This window comes from Lutra lutra, chromosome 4 (assembly GCF_902655055.1).
Source record: "Lutra lutra chromosome 4, mLutLut1.2, whole genome shotgun sequence".
Lineage (NCBI taxonomy): Eukaryota > Metazoa > Chordata > Mammalia > Carnivora > Mustelidae > Lutra > Lutra lutra.
In genome coordinates this window covers 173,830,994-173,851,845 of record NC_062281.1, presented here as the reverse complement: position 1 = coordinate 173,851,845, position 20,852 = coordinate 173,830,994, and the positions used below count along the sequence as shown (strand labels likewise).

Sequence of the window (20,852 nt, the reverse complement as noted above, 5' to 3'; positions counted from 1 at the left end):
TCACCTCCCCAGCTTCTGCCTGCTTCAGCAGGGGGGCGGTGGGGAGAGAGGCACTCATCCCAGGACACTCAGCACAGGCCTCACACACAGGAGCCCCCTCCTGAAAGAGAAAGGAATGGCTTCGACAGCAGAAAAAGTCAGAGGCCACCAGGGGCCCACACCATCCCTCCAGAGGGAGGGGCTAGAGGACCTCCGGATGGCAGAACATGCTGGTCAGCCAGGAACAAAGGTCAGCAACTGCTCCCCCTCCAAATGCACTGGAGGCCCAGCCCCTCCCTTGCTCCAGTCAAGCTCGGGAATTCAGGAGCGCTGGACAGAGCACACAGACCCCGATAGCAGGCAAGTGGGGGGTCTAACCCCGTCTCTGGCTAGCACATTCAGTGTGACCATGGGCAGGTCACAGCTGTGTGGTGGCCGTGACATCTCTGTGAGGCAGGTGTGACAGCGTCCCTGGGCAGGGATGATGGAACACTGTCTATATGAAGAACTTGCTCTGTACCTGGCACCTGGCAGGGCCTTGGACCACGGGCCTTTCCTTCCTTCTGGGCCTCTGGACAGGCGATGCTAAGCTGACCTCCATCATGTCCTCCAGCACCTCCAGCTTTGGGGGCTGCGGCTCCCCTGCCTGGCCACGGCGGAGGGCCCCCAGGAGGTGGAGCACTGCCCCAGAACCAAGCTGCAGGGGGAGGAAAGCACCTAAGAACCAAGGAGCAGCAGCATCGAAGGCCCATTTGGAGAGCTTACTTCCTCTGCAGTCATTTACTGTTTCTCTCCTCGCTGTGCTGTAAGCAGCAGGAGGACAGAGAGCATGGATGTCTTGGTCCCACTATATTCCCACTGCCTAGAACAGGACTGACACGAAGTAGCATTCAAGAAATGTGTGCGGACTGCAAGGATCTCCATGCCAAAAGAGGAGCTGGTCTTCATTCTCATCCTCTCACCTTCCCCGCTCACTCCAGCTGCTTATAAGCATTTCAAGGTAGAGTGGTTTTTGGTCTTTTGATGAATTATAGACTCTATCCTGCTCCCCCTTTTTGCCCTCGCTGCCAGGAAGCTCAGCATTAACTTAGAGTCCAACAGTCGTACCTTTCCAGGATTGGCAGAGGGTGAGAGGTTGTCATACCAAGATTTCCCCTTCACTTCCCCCTTTTCTCTAACTTGAGGCTTTTATCCCTTTTCAAGTATGTTTTGATTCTTTTGATTTATTGCAAACCACAGGGAACTACTGTGAAAGCAGGGTCTGAAATCTAATCTTTGAATGAATTCTCATGAATGGTAAGGTTCCAAAGGTCGGGGAAAACTGGAAGTCAGAGGTTCAGCACCACCGGGGGTGGGGAGTCCTACCATGCTCTGGAGGAGAGGGGGTGGGGCAGGATTAACTCTAGGTCCTCTAGGAAGACCCCTCCCATCCCCCCAGACCTGAGGAGAGGGAGGAAGAAGAGCAGTAAGAAAAAGCAAAAACCTACGTAACACACGTGCTTCACCCCATGGGGCATTTCCATTTCCTCCTTGGAGAGAAAGGAGGCAGAGGTTAGGATTCAGAGGACCAGTGACCCCTTTGGAGGGAGTTCACATGAAGACACTCACACAAAGGTAAAAGACGTTCAGTGTTCACAGGATTGGCAAAAAGCCCCCACAAAAAAAACAAATGTGTACCCTTCAATGTCCATCAAAGGGGGAATGATTAATTAACCATCACATATCATCCTGTGGATTCTAACCGGCCACCGAGTAGAGTGAGTCATAATAAAATCAATATGTCATTCATCAGAGGCTTATAACATAGCTTCCCCAAAGGAAACACATCACACAAGACCTTATTCTGGGTCCCAGATCAACACCATGCGGTATGTACCATTTCTACCCCCATTTTCCAGATGAGGGAAACTGAGGGTCAGAGAGGATCTGAAAAGTCCTGCAGCTAACCACGCAGCAGAGCTAGGGCTCAAGCCTACTTCTATCTGACCCAAGCCCAGGCACTGAGCTGTGGGCTATGTGGACAGCACTGACAGATGCGGAAAGATTCATGGGAAGATGTCAGGGTGTATTATTTGGAGGGAAAAAAATAGGTTACAGAGCAGTATTGTTGCATAAGGCCCATTTATGTAAATATGTATTTATAGACGCAAAAGGCAGGTTATCTCTGGGGAATGAAATTCCAGAGGGACTTTCAGTTTCCGCTTGTAGACACTTGGGTACTTATGTTACTCAAAATGAGCATGTATTTCTTTTATAAGCAGAAACATATTTTTTAAAATTAAAAAACAAGTTTAGAACAATGTGTGTAGTGTGCTCCCATTTGCGTTAAAAGAGAAAGAATTTTTAAATTTGTATTTGCTTGAATCTGCATAAAATATCTCTGGAAGTATCCATAAACCTAAAAGCAGAGGCTGGCAGTAGGAAAGGGACAGGGAGTTGGAAAAGAGGCTTCTCACTTTTTTTTTTTTAAATCATGGGGATGAATCAGCCTTTCAGAAAAGTAAATTGAGGCAAAGGGATGGGGGCAGAAAGTGGGATATCTGGGAAGGAAAGCAGGAAAGACATTAAGAACAGCCCTCCATGGCTTAAAACTTTCTAACTGGCCCCTGTCTCGGGGGCCTGTCCATCAGCTTTATGAGGCTCCAAGACAAAAGGCAGCCGAATCTGACCAGCAAAGACTTTAGATGCTGGATTTATCAGACTAGAATACAAAATATGGGTAACATGTTTTACAACACAAAAGAAGGAGTTAAACATGTGAGTGAAGGGCAAAACGATATTACACAATAACCAAGCAGATTTGGTTTGGAACCAAACATAACTTCTGGAAATAAAAATGGGATAATCATGAAAATATAAGACTCCATGTCTTATAATATAATATAATGTCTTATATTATATTATATTATATTATATTATATTATGTTATGTTATTATATTATAATAGGTCTGATAGCCTATTAGACACTGCTGAATACGCTGGAGAACTAGAAAACATTTTAAATAATCCGGAGTAGGGCTGCCTGGGTGGCTCAGTTGTTCAGCGTCTGCCTTTGGCTTGGGTCATGATCCAAGGATCCTGGGATCGAGCCCCACATCGGGCTCCCTGTTCAGCAGAGAGCCTGCTTCTCCTTCTCCCACTCCCCCTGCTTGGGTTCCCTCTCTCTGTCAAATAAATAAATAAAATATTTTAAAAAATAAGTAAATGATGCTGAGTATTCACAACACAGAGACTTTGAAAACACAGTGAACGAGTGAAAAGGACTGATTAATCTGACTAAAGTTCCAGAAGGAGAGAGGAGAGAGAGCCGGACAGAGGCAGTATTTGAAGATATATGGCTTAGACTTTTCCTGAATTGGTAAAAGACAACAATTCACAGATTCAAAAAGCTCAGTGAATCTCAAACAGGAGAAGAAAAAGTAAAGCCACAGCTTGGCACCATGGAGTGAAATTGCCCAACACCAGTGAGGAGGAGATCCTAAGAACATAAAGAGAAAAAAATGACAGCTAACACTTTAATAGCACTGAAAACGTTCCCCCACTCCTGTGAATGTTTTCCATTAGCTCATTTAATCCTCACCAAAACCCTATAAGCTTAGGTACTGTTACTATTATCGTCCCCCTTTCACAGTAGAGGAAACTGAGGCACGCAGAGGCACTCAGAGGCTAATCAGTTTGCCCAGTGTCTCACAGCTACCAGACCAAAGAGCTGGGATTTATATCCAGGCAGTCTGATTCTAGATGCCACACCTTTAACCATATGCTATAAAGGCTTCTCACCAAGACATTTTTAGCTACAAAGGAACGGGAATTAGACTAACCATTAACTTCTCAACAGTCACAATGGAAGGCAAAACAGAGTAGAATAGTATTTTCAAATGTGCTTAAAGCAAATAACTATCAACTGGGGACCCATACGCGTATTTTTTGAGAATGAGGATCAGACAAAGATATCCTAGTGAAAACCAAGAGAATTATTGTTATTCTTTTTTTTTTTAAGATTTTATTTATTTATTTGACAGAGAGAGATCACAAGTAGGTAGAGAGGCAGGCAGAGAGAGAGAGAGGAGGAAGCAGGCTCCCTGCAGAGCAGAGAGCCCGATGCGGGGCTCCATCTCAGGACCCTGGGATCATGACCCGAACCGAAGGCAGAGGCCCCAATCCACTGAGCCACCCAGGCGCCCCAATTATTGTTATTCTTAATAATTTTATTTTTCTCAAGAAGGAAATGGTTTTTTAAATTAATTAATCTATTTGAGTGAGAAAGAGAGAGCGCAGAGGTGTGGGGGGCAGAGGGAGAGGGACAAGCAGACTCCCCACTGAGCAGGGAGACTGACAGTGGGCTTGATCCCAGCAAACCCGGCGACCCCAGGGACCCCGGGGATCATGACCTGAGCCAAAGGCAGACACTTAATTGACTGAGCCACCCAGGTGCCCCACAAGAAACAAAATGTTAAAGGATGAACTTGAGGCAGAAAAAAGGAAATAATACCTGAGAGAAAAGCCGAGATACAAGGAGGAATTTTGAGCAAAGAAAATAACAAACAGGTTGTTACATCTATATGAACATTGATCATATGAAATTTTAACAGTGTGTAATTGGGGGATTAAAAATAAGATAGGACCAATTTACTGGATAATAGCACATATATTGGGAAGGTGCATTTAAAGCAATTAAATGTAATTAACTGGACTTAATTAAAGCATCCCAGGGTACTTATATCATTTCAGAGGCAGGTAATAGTAGTAACTACCTTTCAACTTTGACAAATTAGGTATTGGTTTTAAATTTTCCAGAATTGCCACCAAAAGAACATAAACAGGGCATAGAAAATTCCAAACTACTAGAGGGATAAAAAAGGAATACAGAAAAATAATCAGGGCTCCTGGGTGGCTCAGTCAGTTAAGCATCTGCCTTAAGCTCAGGTCATGATCCCAGAGTCCTGAGATGGAGTCCTGCATCCAGCTCCCTGCTTGGCAGGGAATCTGCTTCTCCCTCTGCCCTTCATCCCATTTGTTCTCTCAGATAAATAAAAATCTTAAAAAAAAAAAAACAAAGAAAGAAAAAAGAATCAATCTAAAAGGAGGCAATAAAAGGGGAAAAGGTATAGAAAAGGCAGGATATATATGCAAAGCTCAAAATAAGACAGTAGGAATAGATTCAAATAAATGAGTAGCTACAACAAATGAAAATGGACCAATCCTTGAGATAAATACAAAAAAATCAGGCCGTTAAAAAAAAGAAAACCCGGGGCGCCTGGATGGCTCAGTGGGTTAAGCCTCTGCCTTCAACTCAGGTCATGATCTCAGAGTCCTGAGATCTAGTCCTGCACCTGGCTCCCTGCTCAGCGGGGGGCCTGCTTCCCCCTCTCTTTCTTCCTGTCTCTCTGCCTACTTGTGATCTCTGTCTGTCAAATAAATAAATAAAGTCTTCAAAAAATTTTTTAAAAACCTAATTAAAGGATATTTATAAGACCCACTTCTAAAATACAAAAATGCAGGGTGCCTGGATGGCTCAGTGGGTTAAAGCCTCTGCCTTCGGCTCTGGTCATGATCCAGGGTCCTGGGATGGAGCCCCGCATCGGACTCTCTGCTCAGCAGGGGGCCTGCTTCCTCCTCTCTCTGTCTGCCTCTCTGCCTACTTGTGATCTCTGTCAAATAAATAAAAATCTTAAAAAAAAACCAAAAATGCAAAAAAGAGTATAAGAAGAAAATAGAATAATATGTGAACAGACAAATACTAAGCAAAATAAAGCTTCATAGCCATATTAATATCTGACAAAACAGACTTCAAGGAAAAAAATAACTAGGGGCGAAGACCTCACTAAATAAAGATAAGCAGTTTCACCAGGAAGCTATCACATCTCTAAATGATAAGCATCTAATAACATAATCTCAAGAAATATAAAGCAAAAAGTGACAAAACTGCAAGAAAAAAAATCCACCATTATAGCAAGAAATGTTAATATACTTCCCTGTTGATGAATCTGGCTGACAAAATAGTAAAGATTAAAAAGATTTGATAAAAACTATTTTATTTATTTATTTGACAGAAAAAGAGAACAAGAGAGCACAAGCGGGGGAGGGGCAGAGGGAGAGGGAGAAGTAGGCTCCCCACTGAGCAGGAAGCCCAACCTGGGGCTTCATCCCAGGACCTGATCATGACCTGATCATGACCTGAGCCCAAGGCAGAGGCTTAACTGACTGAGCCACCCACATGCCCCTGATAGAAACAATTTAAAAACTTCATCATGGGGGCACCTGGGTGGCTCAGTGGGTTAAAGCCTCTGCCTTCAGCTCAGGTCATGATCCCCAGGGTCCTGGGATCGAGCCCCACATCGGGCTCTCTGCTCGGCAGGGAGCCTGCTTCCCCCCCCTCTCTCTGCCTGCCTCTCTGTCTACTTGTGATCTCTCTCTGTCAAATAAATAAAGTCTAAAAAAAAAAAAAAAAACAAACAAACTTCATCGTGTACATATATAGAAGACTTTTCCTAACAAATAAAAAATACATATTCTTCTCAAGGATACATGTGATAGATAAAATTAACTGCAGCCTGGACCATAAAGCAGACCTCAACAAATTTCAAAAGACTGGTACTTTTTGCACTGCCCAATAGAAGTATAAACATGAGCTGTGTGCATACTTCGAAGTTTTCTGGTAGCCACATGAAAAAAAAAAGTAAAAAGAAACAAGTTAAATTAATTTTAAGGGCACTTGGGTGGCTCAGTCGGTTGAGCGTCCAACTGTTGACTTTAACTCAGGTCATGATCTCAGGGTGCTGAGATCAAGCCCTTTGTTGGGCTCCACCCTGGGTGCGGAGCCTGCTTTAAGATTCTCTCTCTCGGGACACCTGGGTGGCTCAGTTGGTTAAGCTGCTGCATTCGGCTTGGGTCATGATCCCGGCGTCCTGGGATCGAGTCCCACATGGGGCTCCTTGCTCAGCAGGGAGCCTGCTTCTCTCTCTGCCTCTGCCTGCTGCTCTACCTGCTTGTGTTCTCCCTCTCTCTCTCTCTCTCTGACAAATAAGTAAATAAATAAAATCTTAAAAAAAAAAAAAAGATTCTCTCTCTCCCTCTTCCTCTACCCGTCCCCCACTCAAAAAATTAATTCTATATTGTATTTAACTCAACATATGCAAAATACTACAATTTCAATATGTAATCAAATCAAGAATTTATTAGATTTTTACATTTTTTGGTACTAAGCCTTTGAATTCAATTCAATTCAATTCAATTCAGTTTTGGCCACCCAAATTTCAAATGCTCAATAGACACAAGGGGCATAGACAATAGACAACTCAGATATAAACTGCATTCTCGGGGCGCCTGGGTGGCTCAGTGTGTAAGGCCTCTGCCTTCAGCTCAGGTCATGATCTCAGGGTCCTGGGATCGAGCCCCACATCGGGCTCTCTGCTCGCTGGGGAGCCTGTTTCCTCCTCTCTCTCTCTTTCTCTCTCTCTCTGCCTACTTGTGATCTCTGTCAAATAAATAAATAAAATATTTTTTTAAAAATTGTCTTCTCACACCACACTCTGATCAAGCTAGAAAGCAATAGCAAAGAGAAAGAGAGGAAGAAAAGAAAGAAGCCCAGAGGAATGGGAACTTAAAAAAAAAAAAAAAATCTTACTTCTGAACAATAATACGTAAGTCAAAGACAAATTATAATAAATATTATGAAATAGTAGTAATTGAATGATAATAAAACTATGCATTAAAGTCTCTGCGTGAAGCTAAGGTGATAATTACAGGTTCCCTTATAGCTTCTAATGACTTTAAGAGAAAGGAAGAAGAAAGAAAATTAATAAACTCAGCATAATTCTTAAGATTTTATAAAATAAGAAAATAAATTGAAAGGAAGATGACACTAAAGACAAACATACAATGGAAAAGATCAACAAAACCAAAAATCAGTTATTTGAGAAGACTCAAAACACAGACAATTCTCTGACAAAATTAAGGAAAAGAGGGATGACACAACTAGACCATATCCAGAATGATTAATCATGAATGCACCAACATTAAAAAGGTAAGATGTTATCGTGAAATACTTTATGCCAGGGGCATCTGGGTCGCTCAGTCTTTAAGCGCCTGCCTTCAGCTCAGGTCATGATCCCAGGCTCCTGGGATTGAGCCCCGCATCGGGCTCCCTGCTCCACAGAAAGCCTGCTTCTCCCTCTCCCACTCCCCCTGCTTGTGTTCCCTCTCTCGCTGTGTCTCTCTCTGTCAAATAAATAAATAAAATCTTTAAAAAAAAACACTTTATGCCAACTTGCCAATAAATTTGAAAACTCAGATTAAATGGATATATTTTTAGAAAAATATAACTTGCCAAAATTGACTCAAAGAAAAAAACTGAATAAACTTATAACCATAGAATGAATTTAATCAGTAAGGAGACATCTTTCCTAAAGAAGACACCAGTCCAGCCTCTTTGTTACCAGTGACTCTACCAAAATGTTCAAAGAACAAAATAATTCCAATCTTATACAAATTCTTACAGCAAGCAGAAAAGGAGAAGACACTCTGCAATTCATTCTATGAGGCAAAAACCTGGACACCAAAACCTTAGAAGGCAAATGAGAATAAATAATTTCAGGCCAATTAACACATCAATAGAAATACAAAAATCCCAAAGCAAATATTATGAAAATGAATTCAAAAAATATAAAAGAGAAACATGATCAAGTTGGGTTTATTCCAGAAATGCAAGACTGAGTTAACATGAAAAAAAAAAACCCAACTCATTAAATTTACTACAATAATAAATTAAAGAATAAAAATCATATTCTCTCAAAAATGCAGAAATCATATTTGATCAAACATACTGTCCATTCAGAATAATGAACAAACCAGCAATAAAAGGAAGCTTCCTTAACTTGATAAAGAGCGTATATATAAAAATAGAGCAAACAGGGGTGTCTGGGTGGCTCAGTTAGTTAAGGATCTAACTTTGGCTCAGGTCATGATCTCCGGTTCTGGGATTGAGCCCCACGTCGTGCTCAACGTTCAGTGAGAAGTCAGCTTCTCCTTCTCCCTCTGCCTCCTTCCCCACTTATGCACAGGCCCACTCTTTCTGTCAAATAAATAAATAAAAATCTTAAAAACAAAACAGAGTGAACAAATTCTGATGAAGATGACTGCGTTCCCTGTAAGGTCCAGAACAACACAAGGCTCTCCGTTATCATTTCTATTTGACATTATACTATAATATACTATACTATAAGACTATACGAAAGTCTTACCTAGCGCAGTAAGGAAAGAGGGCAGAGAATATGCAAAAATTGGAAAGGAAAGAAAAAGGCTGCCATTATTTGCAGATGACATGATTGTCTACATAGAAAACAGAATTTTAATAGGTAAATTATATGAATTAATAAAAGAATCTAGCAGGATTTCTTTAAAATTAATTGCATTTTTATACACCAGCAACAGTAATTTTTAAAAGTTACCATTTTATGATAGCATTAAAAGACATAAAGTAGTATAATCAGACATGATGTGGTTTGGGCTTGAAAGACCACGTGACCACCTATAAAATAGTCAGGCTGAAAACTATGAATCCAAACCTAATCAAAGTTCAGATTCAAACACTAGTTCACAGGAAATACAGAAGACAGAGAAACAGGTGTCATTAAATGACGGGGATGCAGTAAGCTGCAGGACAAACTAATTTCTTCAAAAATAGATTGCAAGTGGGGTGTCTGGGTGACTCAGTTAAGCCTTTGGGTCAGGTCATGATCTCAGGGTGCTGGGATTAAGCCTCACTCAGGCTTCCTGCTCAGCGGGGAGTCTGCTTGTCCCTCCCCTTCTGCCTCTCCCCCCCACTCATGCTCTCTCTCTCTCTAATAAATAAAATCCTTTAAAAAAACAGATTACAGGAAAAACAAGATATGGGGAGAAAACCTAAAGGCTAAAAGAGACTTATAGGCATATTAACCAATTACAATGTGTGTATTTTATTTGGATCTTGACTTTCAAAAGACAAGGCATAAAGACAATCATCTTTATAAGACTATTGAAGATTAGGATACTGAATGACTATTAGGTGATATTATTGGAACTATTATCAACTTTCAGACAAAATAACAGATGGCTGATAGAGTTGGCTGATGAGTACTAGAAATTTCACACCAGGGCCCAGTATTTTAGGGTTGCTGGTTATATGGTCTCCACTGCAACCCCTCGACTCTGCCTTTGGGATATTAAATTAGTCATAGATAATATGTAAACAAATAGTTGTGTCTGTGTTCCAGTTAATTTACAAAACCGGGTGAGGTGGCCAAGCCCTTCTTACAATTCAATCTATTTTTGCAGATATTTGAAGTTTTCCATAACAAGTTATATAGAAATATAGTATTTAGGAATAAATCTGAAGAAGATATACAATATTTTTGATGGAGAAAATACAAAACTTTATTGAAAGACAATAAAGATGATCAAAATAAATAAAGGAATATACCATGTTCATGGATTGACATATTATACAATACTTCACACCTTTACAATACTGTAAAGATGTTAGTCCTCCTCAAAATGATTTATAGATTCAGTATCTTTCTGGTCAAAATCCCAACAGGTTTTTGTGTATGTGGAAATTGACAAGCTGATCTAATACTTATATGAAAAAGCAAAGGAATGTAAGAGCAAAGATCCTCTTGAAAACAACAAAGATGGGAGACTTGTCTTGCCAGACATCAAGAATTATTAACAAGATACTATAATTAATATTATATAATATTAGCAAAGGGAAAACTTTTTGAAAAAGAGTACAGGGAGACCAAAAACCAATCCCACATATACTGAAACATGATTTGTGACAGATCTGGCACTGCCTATAAGTAGGGAAGGACATGATTTTCAGTAAACGGTGTTGGAACAACTGGGTATCCATATAAAAAACATATAGTCCATATCATTAACAAAAATTAATTCTAAGGGGGCACCTGGGTGGCTCAGTGGGTTAAGCCTCTGCCTTCGGCTCGGGTCATGATCTCAGGGTACTGGGATCGAGCCCCGCATTGGGCTCTCTGCTCAGCAGGGAGCCTGCTTCCCCCTCTCTCTCTGCCTACCTCTCTGCTTACTTGTGATCTCTCTCTGTCAAATAAATAAATAAAATCTTTAAAAAAAAAAAAGTAATTCTAGATACATTATAGACCTTAGTGTGAAAGGCAAAACAATACAACATACAAGAACATCTTCATAACCTTGAGATAGGGAAGGAATTTCTTTAAAGGATTTTTATTTATTTTTATTTTATTTTTAAATAATCTCTACATCCAACATGTGGCTCAAACTCACAATCCCGAGATCAAGAGTCACATGCTCCACTGACTCAGCCAACTAGGTGCCTTAAAGATTTCTTAAAACACATAATGTAAACAAAAACAAAAACAAAAACAAAAAAACCCCACATAATGTAAGTAAAATAATGGATAAATTAGGATACATTAACATTAGCAATTTCTCTAGCAATTCTACCTCTTTCAATTCCACTTTGATTCAGCTGCCACTTCTGAGCAAAAGGACTGAAAGCGCAGACTTGAACAGATATTTGTACACCAATGTTTATAGCAGCATTATTCCCAATGGCGATGAGGTAGAGACCACCCAAATGTCCATGGACAGATAAACAAAATGTACTATATGCATACAATGGAATATTATTTGGCCTTAAAAAGGAATAGAATTCTGATACATGCTACAACATGAACCCTGAAGACACTATGCTAAGCGAAATAAATAGTCACAAACGGAGGCATATTCCAATTGTATGAGGTACCAAAACAGTGAAGTTCATAGAGACAGAAAAAAGAATAGTGATTATCAGGGACTGGGGGAAGAAGGGAATGGGGAGTTACTGTTTAATGGATACAGGATTTAGGTTTGGGAAGATGAAAAAATACTGGATAATGGTGTTGGCAGCATAACTGTGAAGGTACTTAATGCCTCTGAACTGTACACTTAAACAAGGTTAAAATGGTAAGTTGTATGTTATGTATATTTTACTACAATGAAAAAATTTTTAAATAATTAATTTCTGCTCATCCACAGACACTATAAGGCAAGCAAAATATGAGCCACACTTTGGGAGAATATATTTGCAAAACATATATCTGACAAAGGAATAGTATCTAAAATATATAAAGAACTCCTACAGGGGCATCTGGGTGCCTCAACTGGTTAAGCATCTACCTTCGGTTCAGGACATGATCCCAGAATCCTGGGATTGAGCCCCATGTTGGTCTCCCTGTTCAGCAGGAAAGTCTGCTTCTCCTTGTCCTTCTGCCCCTCCCTCCCTCCACACTCATGCTATCTCTCTCTTACTTACTCTCTCTCAAATAAATACATTTTTTTTTTAAAAGAACTCCCACAGATAAGGAAAAGTTAAACAAACAAAATAAAATTTTGGGGAAAAGAGTTAACAGAAATAGCCAAAATGTATGCAAAGATTCTCCTTAGTAATAGGGAAATGAAAATCAAAGTAGGGGTGCCTAGGTGGCTCAGTCAATTAAGTATCTGCCTTTGGCCCAGGTCATGATCTTGGGGTCCTGGCACCAAGCCCTGTGTTGGGCTCCCCGCTCAGCAGGGAGTCTGCTTTTCCCTCTCCCTCTGCCCCTCCCTGCCAGCTGTTGCCTGTGTCAGTACATGTGGGGTCTCTCTCTCTGTGTCAAATAAATAAATAAAATCTTAAAAAAAAAAAAAGACAAGATAAATGAAAACAACACTGAAACCCTGTAACATATTATTCCCACTTTGGCATAAACTTCAAGTGTTGGTGCAGATGAAGAGCTACTTTACACACTGCTTGTGGAAGTACCTACTTTAAAAAAACATTTGGTGGGGTGTCCGGGTGGCTCAGTCAGTTAAGCATCTGCCTTCAGCTCAAGTCATGATCCTAGGGTCCTGGGATGGAGCCCCACGTCAGGCTCTCTGCTCATTGGGGAGCCTGTTTCTCCCTCACCCTGCTCTTACATTCTATCTCTCTCTCTCTCCTCAAATAAATTCAAAAAAACTTTAAAATTTAAAAATTGTTTAAGTAAAGCTGAAGGTGTGTAAACCCTATAATCTAGCAATTCCAGTCCCAGGAACATTCCATGGAGACACTGTTGCTCATATGTACCCAGAAACATATACAAAATTGCTCATCATAGCATCATCACTAGATGTAATAGCAAAAAAATGCAAACAACCCAAATGTCCATATGGAGTCAATAAATAAACTGTGGCATATTCATGCGATGGGACACTTGCTGCCAACACTTAGGATCTGTATAATCTTGGGAAAATTACTTGATCTCTCTGTGCCTTAGTTTTTATCAGTGAAATGGGCATAATGCCAGTATCTACCTCATAGTGTTGATGCAAGGACCATCATTATTCAAGGTTCTTAGAACAGCGCTTGGAACACAGCACGTTCTCTCTGTAAACACTGATGTTAAGCTTCCTTGGCTCATGCCCTGACACCTGACCACACTGCAGTCTCTCCCCTTGCATTCAAGCAACTTTGTCCTTGCTGATCTCTCCCACCTCACTCCTCCCCCTCCAGACCCCATCCCGCCTCCTGTTCCACTCCTGTAACACTCCAAGCTGCCTCCTGCCCCTGGTCCTCTGCTCTCCTCCTGATGTGTCTTTCCTACCTTCTCCACCTGCTGAACACCTACTTCCTTTGCCCAGACCCAACTCCGACAGCCCCCATCTCTGCCCTACCTTACCTTAACCCCTCCTACCCACCCCTACCCCAGGTAGACTCAATTGCCCTCTGGGTAATCTAAGGTCTGCTGGGCCTCATTCATACCTCTGGTTACTTGTTTACCTCCTCCCACTGGACCATGAGTTCCCTGTAGGGGTCCCCCTACTTGTTGAACAAATTACAATAAAGTCCCATAAAAATCCAAACCCCTTAGCCAGGCCTTTGGCAGCCTAGCTCAGAGCACAGACTCTGGAAGCCTCCAGGCCTGGATTCAAATACTGGCCCCAGGGGCGCCTGGGTGGCTCAGTCAGTTAAGTGTCTGATTCTTGATTTCGGCTCAGGTCACGACCTCATGGTGGTGAAATAGAGCCCTGTGTCAAGTTCTGTGCTCAGCACAGAGTTGGCTTGAGATTCTCTCTCCCCCTCCCTCCATCCCTCCTGCCCCACCCCCCACTCACATGGTCTCTAAATAAATAAATAAAATCTTTAACAACAACAACAAAAATACCAGCTCTACTGTTTAATTGCTGTGTGACCTTGACTGAGTCACTTAACTTCTCTGAATCCCAAATGGGAGTACTGAGTATTAACACCAACTTTTAATGTTGTTGTGAGGGTTGATTATGAGATGATGACCTTATGTGAAGCTGCTGGTATACAGTAAGCGCTCAATAAAAAGCGCTGTTCTTAGGCTACCCATCTGCTAGAAGGACATGCTCTTCTTCCACAGCTCCTGACACTTCCCAGCAGCAGACAGAGGGCCCCCAGATGGGGCCAAAGGAGCTCCATGCCTCCCCGGTTGTGGTGAGCAGAGCAGGGGGCTGGGCCCGAGCTGCCCTCCCCACACCACCTGCTGCTCCACCCTCAAAGTAGCACCAGACCTCACTGGCCACGGCGGGGCTCCAGACAGAGAAGAAAATGCCATTTCCCCCGCTGTGTCATCCAAAGGTCTGTATCTCACACCAGAAGAACACAACGCAACCAACCTCTCATACTGGACGGCCATTTCATAGAGGAGGCAACTACGGTTCAGGGCAGAGACATCCCTCATCCAAAGCTACCCTGCAGTAAGAAGCAGAGACTAACCTTGAACCCACCGGTCTGCCCCTGGCACGAGCCAGGCTGCCTCCAGGAGAAGGTGCTATCGCCCTGAAAGGGGGCCAGACCGGCTGGACCCTATGCCCACGCCCCATTCAGCACTGGCCTCGACCACCTGTCTGTCCCTGTTGCAGCCCTGGCTCAGTTCTTCTCCTGCAGCTGGCACCCGTTGCCATAGCAACGGGTGGTTTCAGAAGCTGCACTGGCTGCTGAGTCAAGGATGGGCCCTGGAGGAGGGAGCAGCTGTGGGCTCCTTCAGTCAAGGCAGGTGGACACCTGGAGCCACCGCCGCACTCCCACAAGCCCCTCAAACCGCTGCAGGCCCCCAAGTCCCAGTGCCGGCCCAAATAAATCATCAGAAATGAGGAGAAACCAGAGGCACAGCAAGGTTCTCTGCAGCAATACTTAGAGCAGCACACAACCGTACATGTCAATAACAGGTAACACTTTTGAGTGTTTATCTTGTACAAGGCACTGTGCTAAACGCCAAGCATGTGTCTCATCTCATTTGCTCCTCACCACCCCGCTGTCGGATAAGTGCTCCCCCCCACACCCCTCCAGTTTGCAGGTGAGGAAATGATGCTCAGAAAGGTGAAGCCGCCTGCCCAGGTCATTCAGATAGAGGCAAAGCCAGGACGGAATGCCAGGCTGGCCACCTCCAGGCTTTGTACGCTCAACTACACGACGGTGGTCGGAAATGAGAAAAGGAAGTCCCAGCCCATCCTCTGGTCCCGGCAGCGCCCGTGGCCATGACAAATATGTCTGCAGCCCACTGTGAGCCAGGGCTCCGGAAAGGCACAGATTCGGCAGAACAATGTGTACCAACTTGGAAAGATCTCCAAATGCTATAATGCTTGAGAAATAAACAAAGTACAGATCCCAGAACGATGAAGCATAGAATGAGCTTATTTAAATATGGGTGCCGCAGAGGTGTAGATGTTCACAACAAGGGGGCTGGAGGGATTCCAAGCGCAAACACCGATATCTCCAGACAAAGGCAGTGGGGTCTGGAAGAATTTAAAGGGACTTCCTCTTTCTGTGTTCACAAATCAATGGTGAAAAAAAAATTTTTTTAAGTAAACTCTATGCCCAACATGGGGCTTGAACTCACGACCCCAAGATCAAGAGCCACGTACCCCGGGCACCTGGGCCGCTCAGTCGGTTAAGCGTCTGACTGTCTGACCCTTGATTTTTGGCTCAGGTCATGATCTCAGATCTCAGATCTCATCGAAATCTATGTCAGGCTCTGCACTGCTTAGGATTCTCTCTTTCCTCCTCCCTCTGTCCCTCTCCCCAACGCTCACATGCTCTCTCTCTATATACACCAACTGAGCCAGTCAAAAAAGCCAAGTCATACATTTGACACACACAGTCCTAATCTAGGTGAAGAAAAGATATGTATGTACAGGAAAGAGATGAGAAGAAAGACGTACCAAAAAGTTGGCATTTGGAGTTTTTAAAATTTCTAATTTTCTATCATAAACACATACTAATATCTTTTATTAAAAATTGTTTTTGAGGGGCACCTGGGTGGCTCAGTAGTTAGGTGTCTGCCTTTGGCTCAGGTCATGATCCCAGAGTCCTGGGATCAAGCCCCCCCATCGGGGTCTCTGCTCAGAGGGAAGCCTGCTTCTCCCTCTCCCACTCCCCTTGCTTGTGTTCCCTCTCTTGCTGTCTCTCTCTCTCTCTGTCAAATAAATAAATAAAATCTTTAAAAATAATTGTTTTTAGTGATGTTTACAAAAGCAATGTAATAGCATTCTCATGCAATTGTAATACCAAATTGTGGTACATCACAGAGCAACTCACTTGTTCCCATCCCCGTTCTACAAATTTGCTCTTTGGCCTTGAACTAGTCTTCTCACCTCTCTGGGCCTCAGTGTCCACATCAGTAAAATGGGTATATATCAATAGCCTCTACCTCGTCAGGTTGTTAGGAAGATAAAGCACTTAGTATAGTACCCAGCACACGGTAAGCAGGCTAGATCCTCTCACTAGTGTGATGCCAACAGGGAAGGGGCACAGGCAGACAGTGAGGTGTGCTTTCAGGACGGTCTGTCAGCATTTATGCACCGGTTCTGTCACTTACCAGGTGTGTGATCTTGGGCCAGTCACCTTACCTCTCTGGGCTTCATGTGAATATTCAATCAAAACTGCCTAGCACAGAATACATATTCGAGGAATGTGGTAAAAATTCCACTATGTGAGAAGGTTCCACCTTCTGCCTTGGATATAAACATGTGAGCTACTGGGGTGCCCGGGTGGCACAGTCCATTAAGCATCTGACTTGGATGGGGCGCCTGGGTGGCTCAGTGGGTTAAGCCTCTGCCTTCCGCTCAGGTCATGATCCCAGGGTCCTGGGATCGAGCCCCGCATCGGGCTCTCTGCTCGGCAGGGAGCCTGCTTCCACCTCTCTCTCTGTCTGCCTGCCTCTCTGCCTACTTGTGATCTCTGCCTGTCAAATAAATAAATAAATAAATAGCATCTGAGTTGGCTCCCACTCAGGTCATGATCTTAGAGTCGTGAGCTCGAACCCCACATCAGGCTCTGTAGCGCAGTCTATCTGGGATTCTTTCTCTCCCTCTCCCTCTGCCCCTACCCTTGCTCGTGATCATGCACTCTCTCTCTGTCTCCCTAAAATAAACAAATAAAATAAAATCTTTTATTTATTTAATTTATTTTATTTTTTAAAGATTTTTATTTATTTATTTATTTGACAGAGATCACAAGTAGGCAGAGAGGCAGGCAGACAGAGAGGAGGAAGTAGGCTCCCCGCTGAGCAGAGAGCCCGATGCGGGGCTCGAGGCAGAGGCTTTAACCCACTGAGCCATCCAGGCACCCCTAAAATAAAATCTTTTAAAACAACATGTTAACTATTATTAATAAAATAACAATTTAATTAAAGGACAATGGAGAGAGAAGTAGTAAATACAGGGAATATGGCTGGGCATTGACTCTCACTGTGTGAGCTTGGGGGAGTATGTTAACGTCCCTGAGCCTCAGTTTTCCCATCTGGAAACATGGGGATAACGTGCTATTGTTAACTCTAAAGGAAACACAAATTTACATAAATGAAGTAATTTACTTTGCTCCTTAGGCGGTGCTAGGCACATTACTTTACACCATCATCTCACTTAATCCTTAAAACAACCCCCATTCAATTGGAATGAGTTATCCCCTTTTTACAGATGAGGAACTTAGTTTAAAAAAATATTCCAGAGTCACTCAGCTAGGAAGTGGACAGAGGCAAGGTCTGAACCCAGAACTCACCAACTCCAAAAGATAATGAACCCTCATAAGATATCAGCAAATGAAGTTCATTTTCTCATTCCTGACATGGTGGGTCTCAGTTTACTCAGCATAAAATGGGTGTGAAGAACAATGCCCACTCAAATGCTCTCTAGCGTTAAACTCCACTGGCAAGCATGGCGTTAAGACTGGCCAAGTCCTCCCTAGCCCAACTTCTCAGACTCCACTTACCGGTTTGGGGAAGCTTCCTGGGTGGGATTTGTCTGGCTGGTCCTCGCTGAAGTCATCCGCACTCCTGTCTACGCCCTGGTGCTGGGCGCTGGACACTGGGCCTCTCCTCGACTTCTTAGCATACTTGGATCTTCTCTGTCCCATGAATGGGCCCGAGTGAGCCCTGCTGGTTGTAGACGCCAAGGAGCTGGAGGGGCTGTCAGTGGGAGCAGGGGGTCCTTCTCCCAGCCTCCCCCTGGACTCTGGCTGAGCCTTGACCTCTAGCTCTTCCTGACTGTGTGAGACAGCAGGGCCATCATCACAGCGAGCCCCGACTAGGTGCTCAGCTTCTCGCCACACTGTGGAGGCCTTTCCAGATGCTCCAAGGTCTAGTGCAGAGCTGGGATCCCAGACAGCTGGCCTGAGGGATTCCCCTCCATCAGGTGGTAGGACCCCTACAGGGTCAGAGGGGCTGCCTGGCTGGACCCCGTTCTCTGCAGCAGGCAAATATTCAAACTTCACAGTCCCTGAGACACATCCCACACAAGTTCCACCTGGATCTCCTGACCCAGGCCCAGTGTTGTTGGGAGAGAGAGGACCACAAAGGTCTCCCAAGGACCCCACGTCAGCCCCTGGTGGGGGGTCTCCCTCACACAGGGGATTGTCCCCACCAGGGCTCTGACCAGACCACAAGAAGCCTCCTGCCCCCTCCCCACCCTCTGAGCAGGCCTCATACTTCCTGCTGTTCTTTCTTGCCCCCATAGGGGCTGGGTCTGGGGAGGATGGTAGCCTCCTTTTGGGAGGCCGCTCTTTACTGAGGGTAGGGCCCCTTTCATCACTCCAACCTCCTCCCGCCTCTCCTGGCCCGGGGCAGCTCCTCCTCCCCACCCCTCCCAGCCTCTCCCTGCCAACCAAAGCTCTCTCTGGAAAACCCAAACACACGGGACAAGGGTTCCTGGGCCAACTTTCAGCGAAGATGTCATGCAGAGAAACCTGGAGCCTCCTGAAGGCCGGAGCCTTCCCCTGAGCAGACATTCCGGGTGGCTGGGAGAGGAGCTGGGGGCCAGGCACCAACTCCTGACTCAGTCCCTTGCCTTGTAGCTCCAGGGCCATCGAGTGGGCCTCAGCCTCCAGGCCCGCCCCAGGAGCACCTCCAGCCTGGGAGCGGGTACCTCGATGGGTCTCTTCCCTCAGGACCCTCTTCCTGCTGCCAGCCCAAACTTGGACCCCAGAGCTTGCCCCTGGCCGGTGTGGTTTCAAGCCTGACCCGGAGCTGGCTTCCACATCGTTCTGGAAAAGTGCAGCAATGCAGTGGGGGCTGAGGGCAGGGTCCTCTGAGCTGGAACCCTCTGGGGACCCCTCCTGAGACATGTCTGTCCGCCTACAGGGGCCAAAAGCAGAACGCAACCCCCGTGAGGAGACAGAAGGGAGACTGCGTCACATTGGTGTCTGGCTGCCAGCCCATTCAGGACACCAGGCCAGGGGCACCTGGGAGGCAGCCTCCCTGCCAGGGGCTGGATGGAGGCTCTGCCCCTCCTGAGGCCCAGAGACCACAGGGAGACAACAGCCAGTCACCTAAGCCTCCCCACACTGTAAATCCCAAGGGAGCAGGGGAGGCCTGCCACCAAACAGGGTTGAGCTACAGTGACCCTTAGGTCTTCTAATCTCCGAGGGGTCCCACTTTTGCTTAAATGGGATGTAATTGTAACAGGTGCTGTTTCTTAAGCAACTACTATGTGCGTTATTTCATTTCATGCCGGCAGCCACAGGGTAGGAAACTGAGATACAGGGACTTTAGCGACTCACCAAAGGACACGCAGGAGAGGAAGAGGGGATTCTCTCCCCCACCCAAAGCCCAGCTCCTAACCCCTGGGCGGGGAGCAGGTAGTGACTGGAGCTAATCCCCCTCACGCCGATCCTGCTCGGATGGATACCCCCGCCAGGTTCCCAGGCCTGATCGGGACAGTCCCCTACCGCCCAAGCCATCCAGGAGCTCTCACCTGGGTTCCCCGAGCTCCCCGCACCGAACCACCCGCAGGCTGGGAGGGAGCTGGAGTCACGTGAGGGGGTGAGGGGCAGGGGTGGGGCCTCTAAAGAGGCGCTGTGGACTGCACCCCAGGCGTACTGGCGCCCTGGCACCGGCAGAGGGCGCGCTCTTCCTCCCGAGGGCTTCCCGGCGGAGGTGCCAATCCCTTGGGCTTCTGGGCAGGGGTGGGTGGGCGCCTGAAACAGAGGGCAGAAGCGTTGAGGGGTCTTGAATCTGTCTGACAGTATAAACTTGGTCCCAGAGCCATGGGGAGTCACTAAAAGTGCCTGAACCCCAAGGAGAATCAGAATTACACTTCTGCCTAATTATGTATTATTTTCATTGTCTCAAATATAAAAATATTACTCATATGGAGGAAAATGCATGCCCAAGACCAACTGAAAGGTTAGAAATAAACTCAAACGTCCTCTCACTTCCCGACTCTTGGGAGTAAACTTTCTTCCTTTCACCATGTTGTTTTAGTTTTCTATTCATGCCGCTTTCATAACTGTAAGTGATCTTATACTCTATTACTAATTAATAATATTAATAATAGTCTCATACTCTATTACTTGACTTATTCGTGGGAATAGCCTCCC

At 44.8% G+C, this 20,852-nt stretch overlaps 1 protein-coding gene across 1 annotated transcript; it reads right to left on the bottom strand.

The window, feature by feature from the left end:
* LOC125097412 (SPOC domain-containing protein 1-like) lies at nt 1–20,433 on the bottom strand. Its single transcript, XM_047724947.1, has 5 exons — nt 20,228–20,433; nt 18,249–19,517; nt 500–676; nt 69–100; nt 1–19 (listed from the first exon to the last, which is right to left on the bottom strand). The coding sequence occupies exons 2-5, from the start codon at nt 19,338–19,340 to the stop codon at nt 1–3; spliced, it is 1,320 nt and encodes a 439-aa protein (XP_047580903.1). The 5' UTR covers nt 19,341–19,517; nt 20,228–20,433.
* Nucleotides 20,434–20,852: the final 419 nt, after the last annotated feature.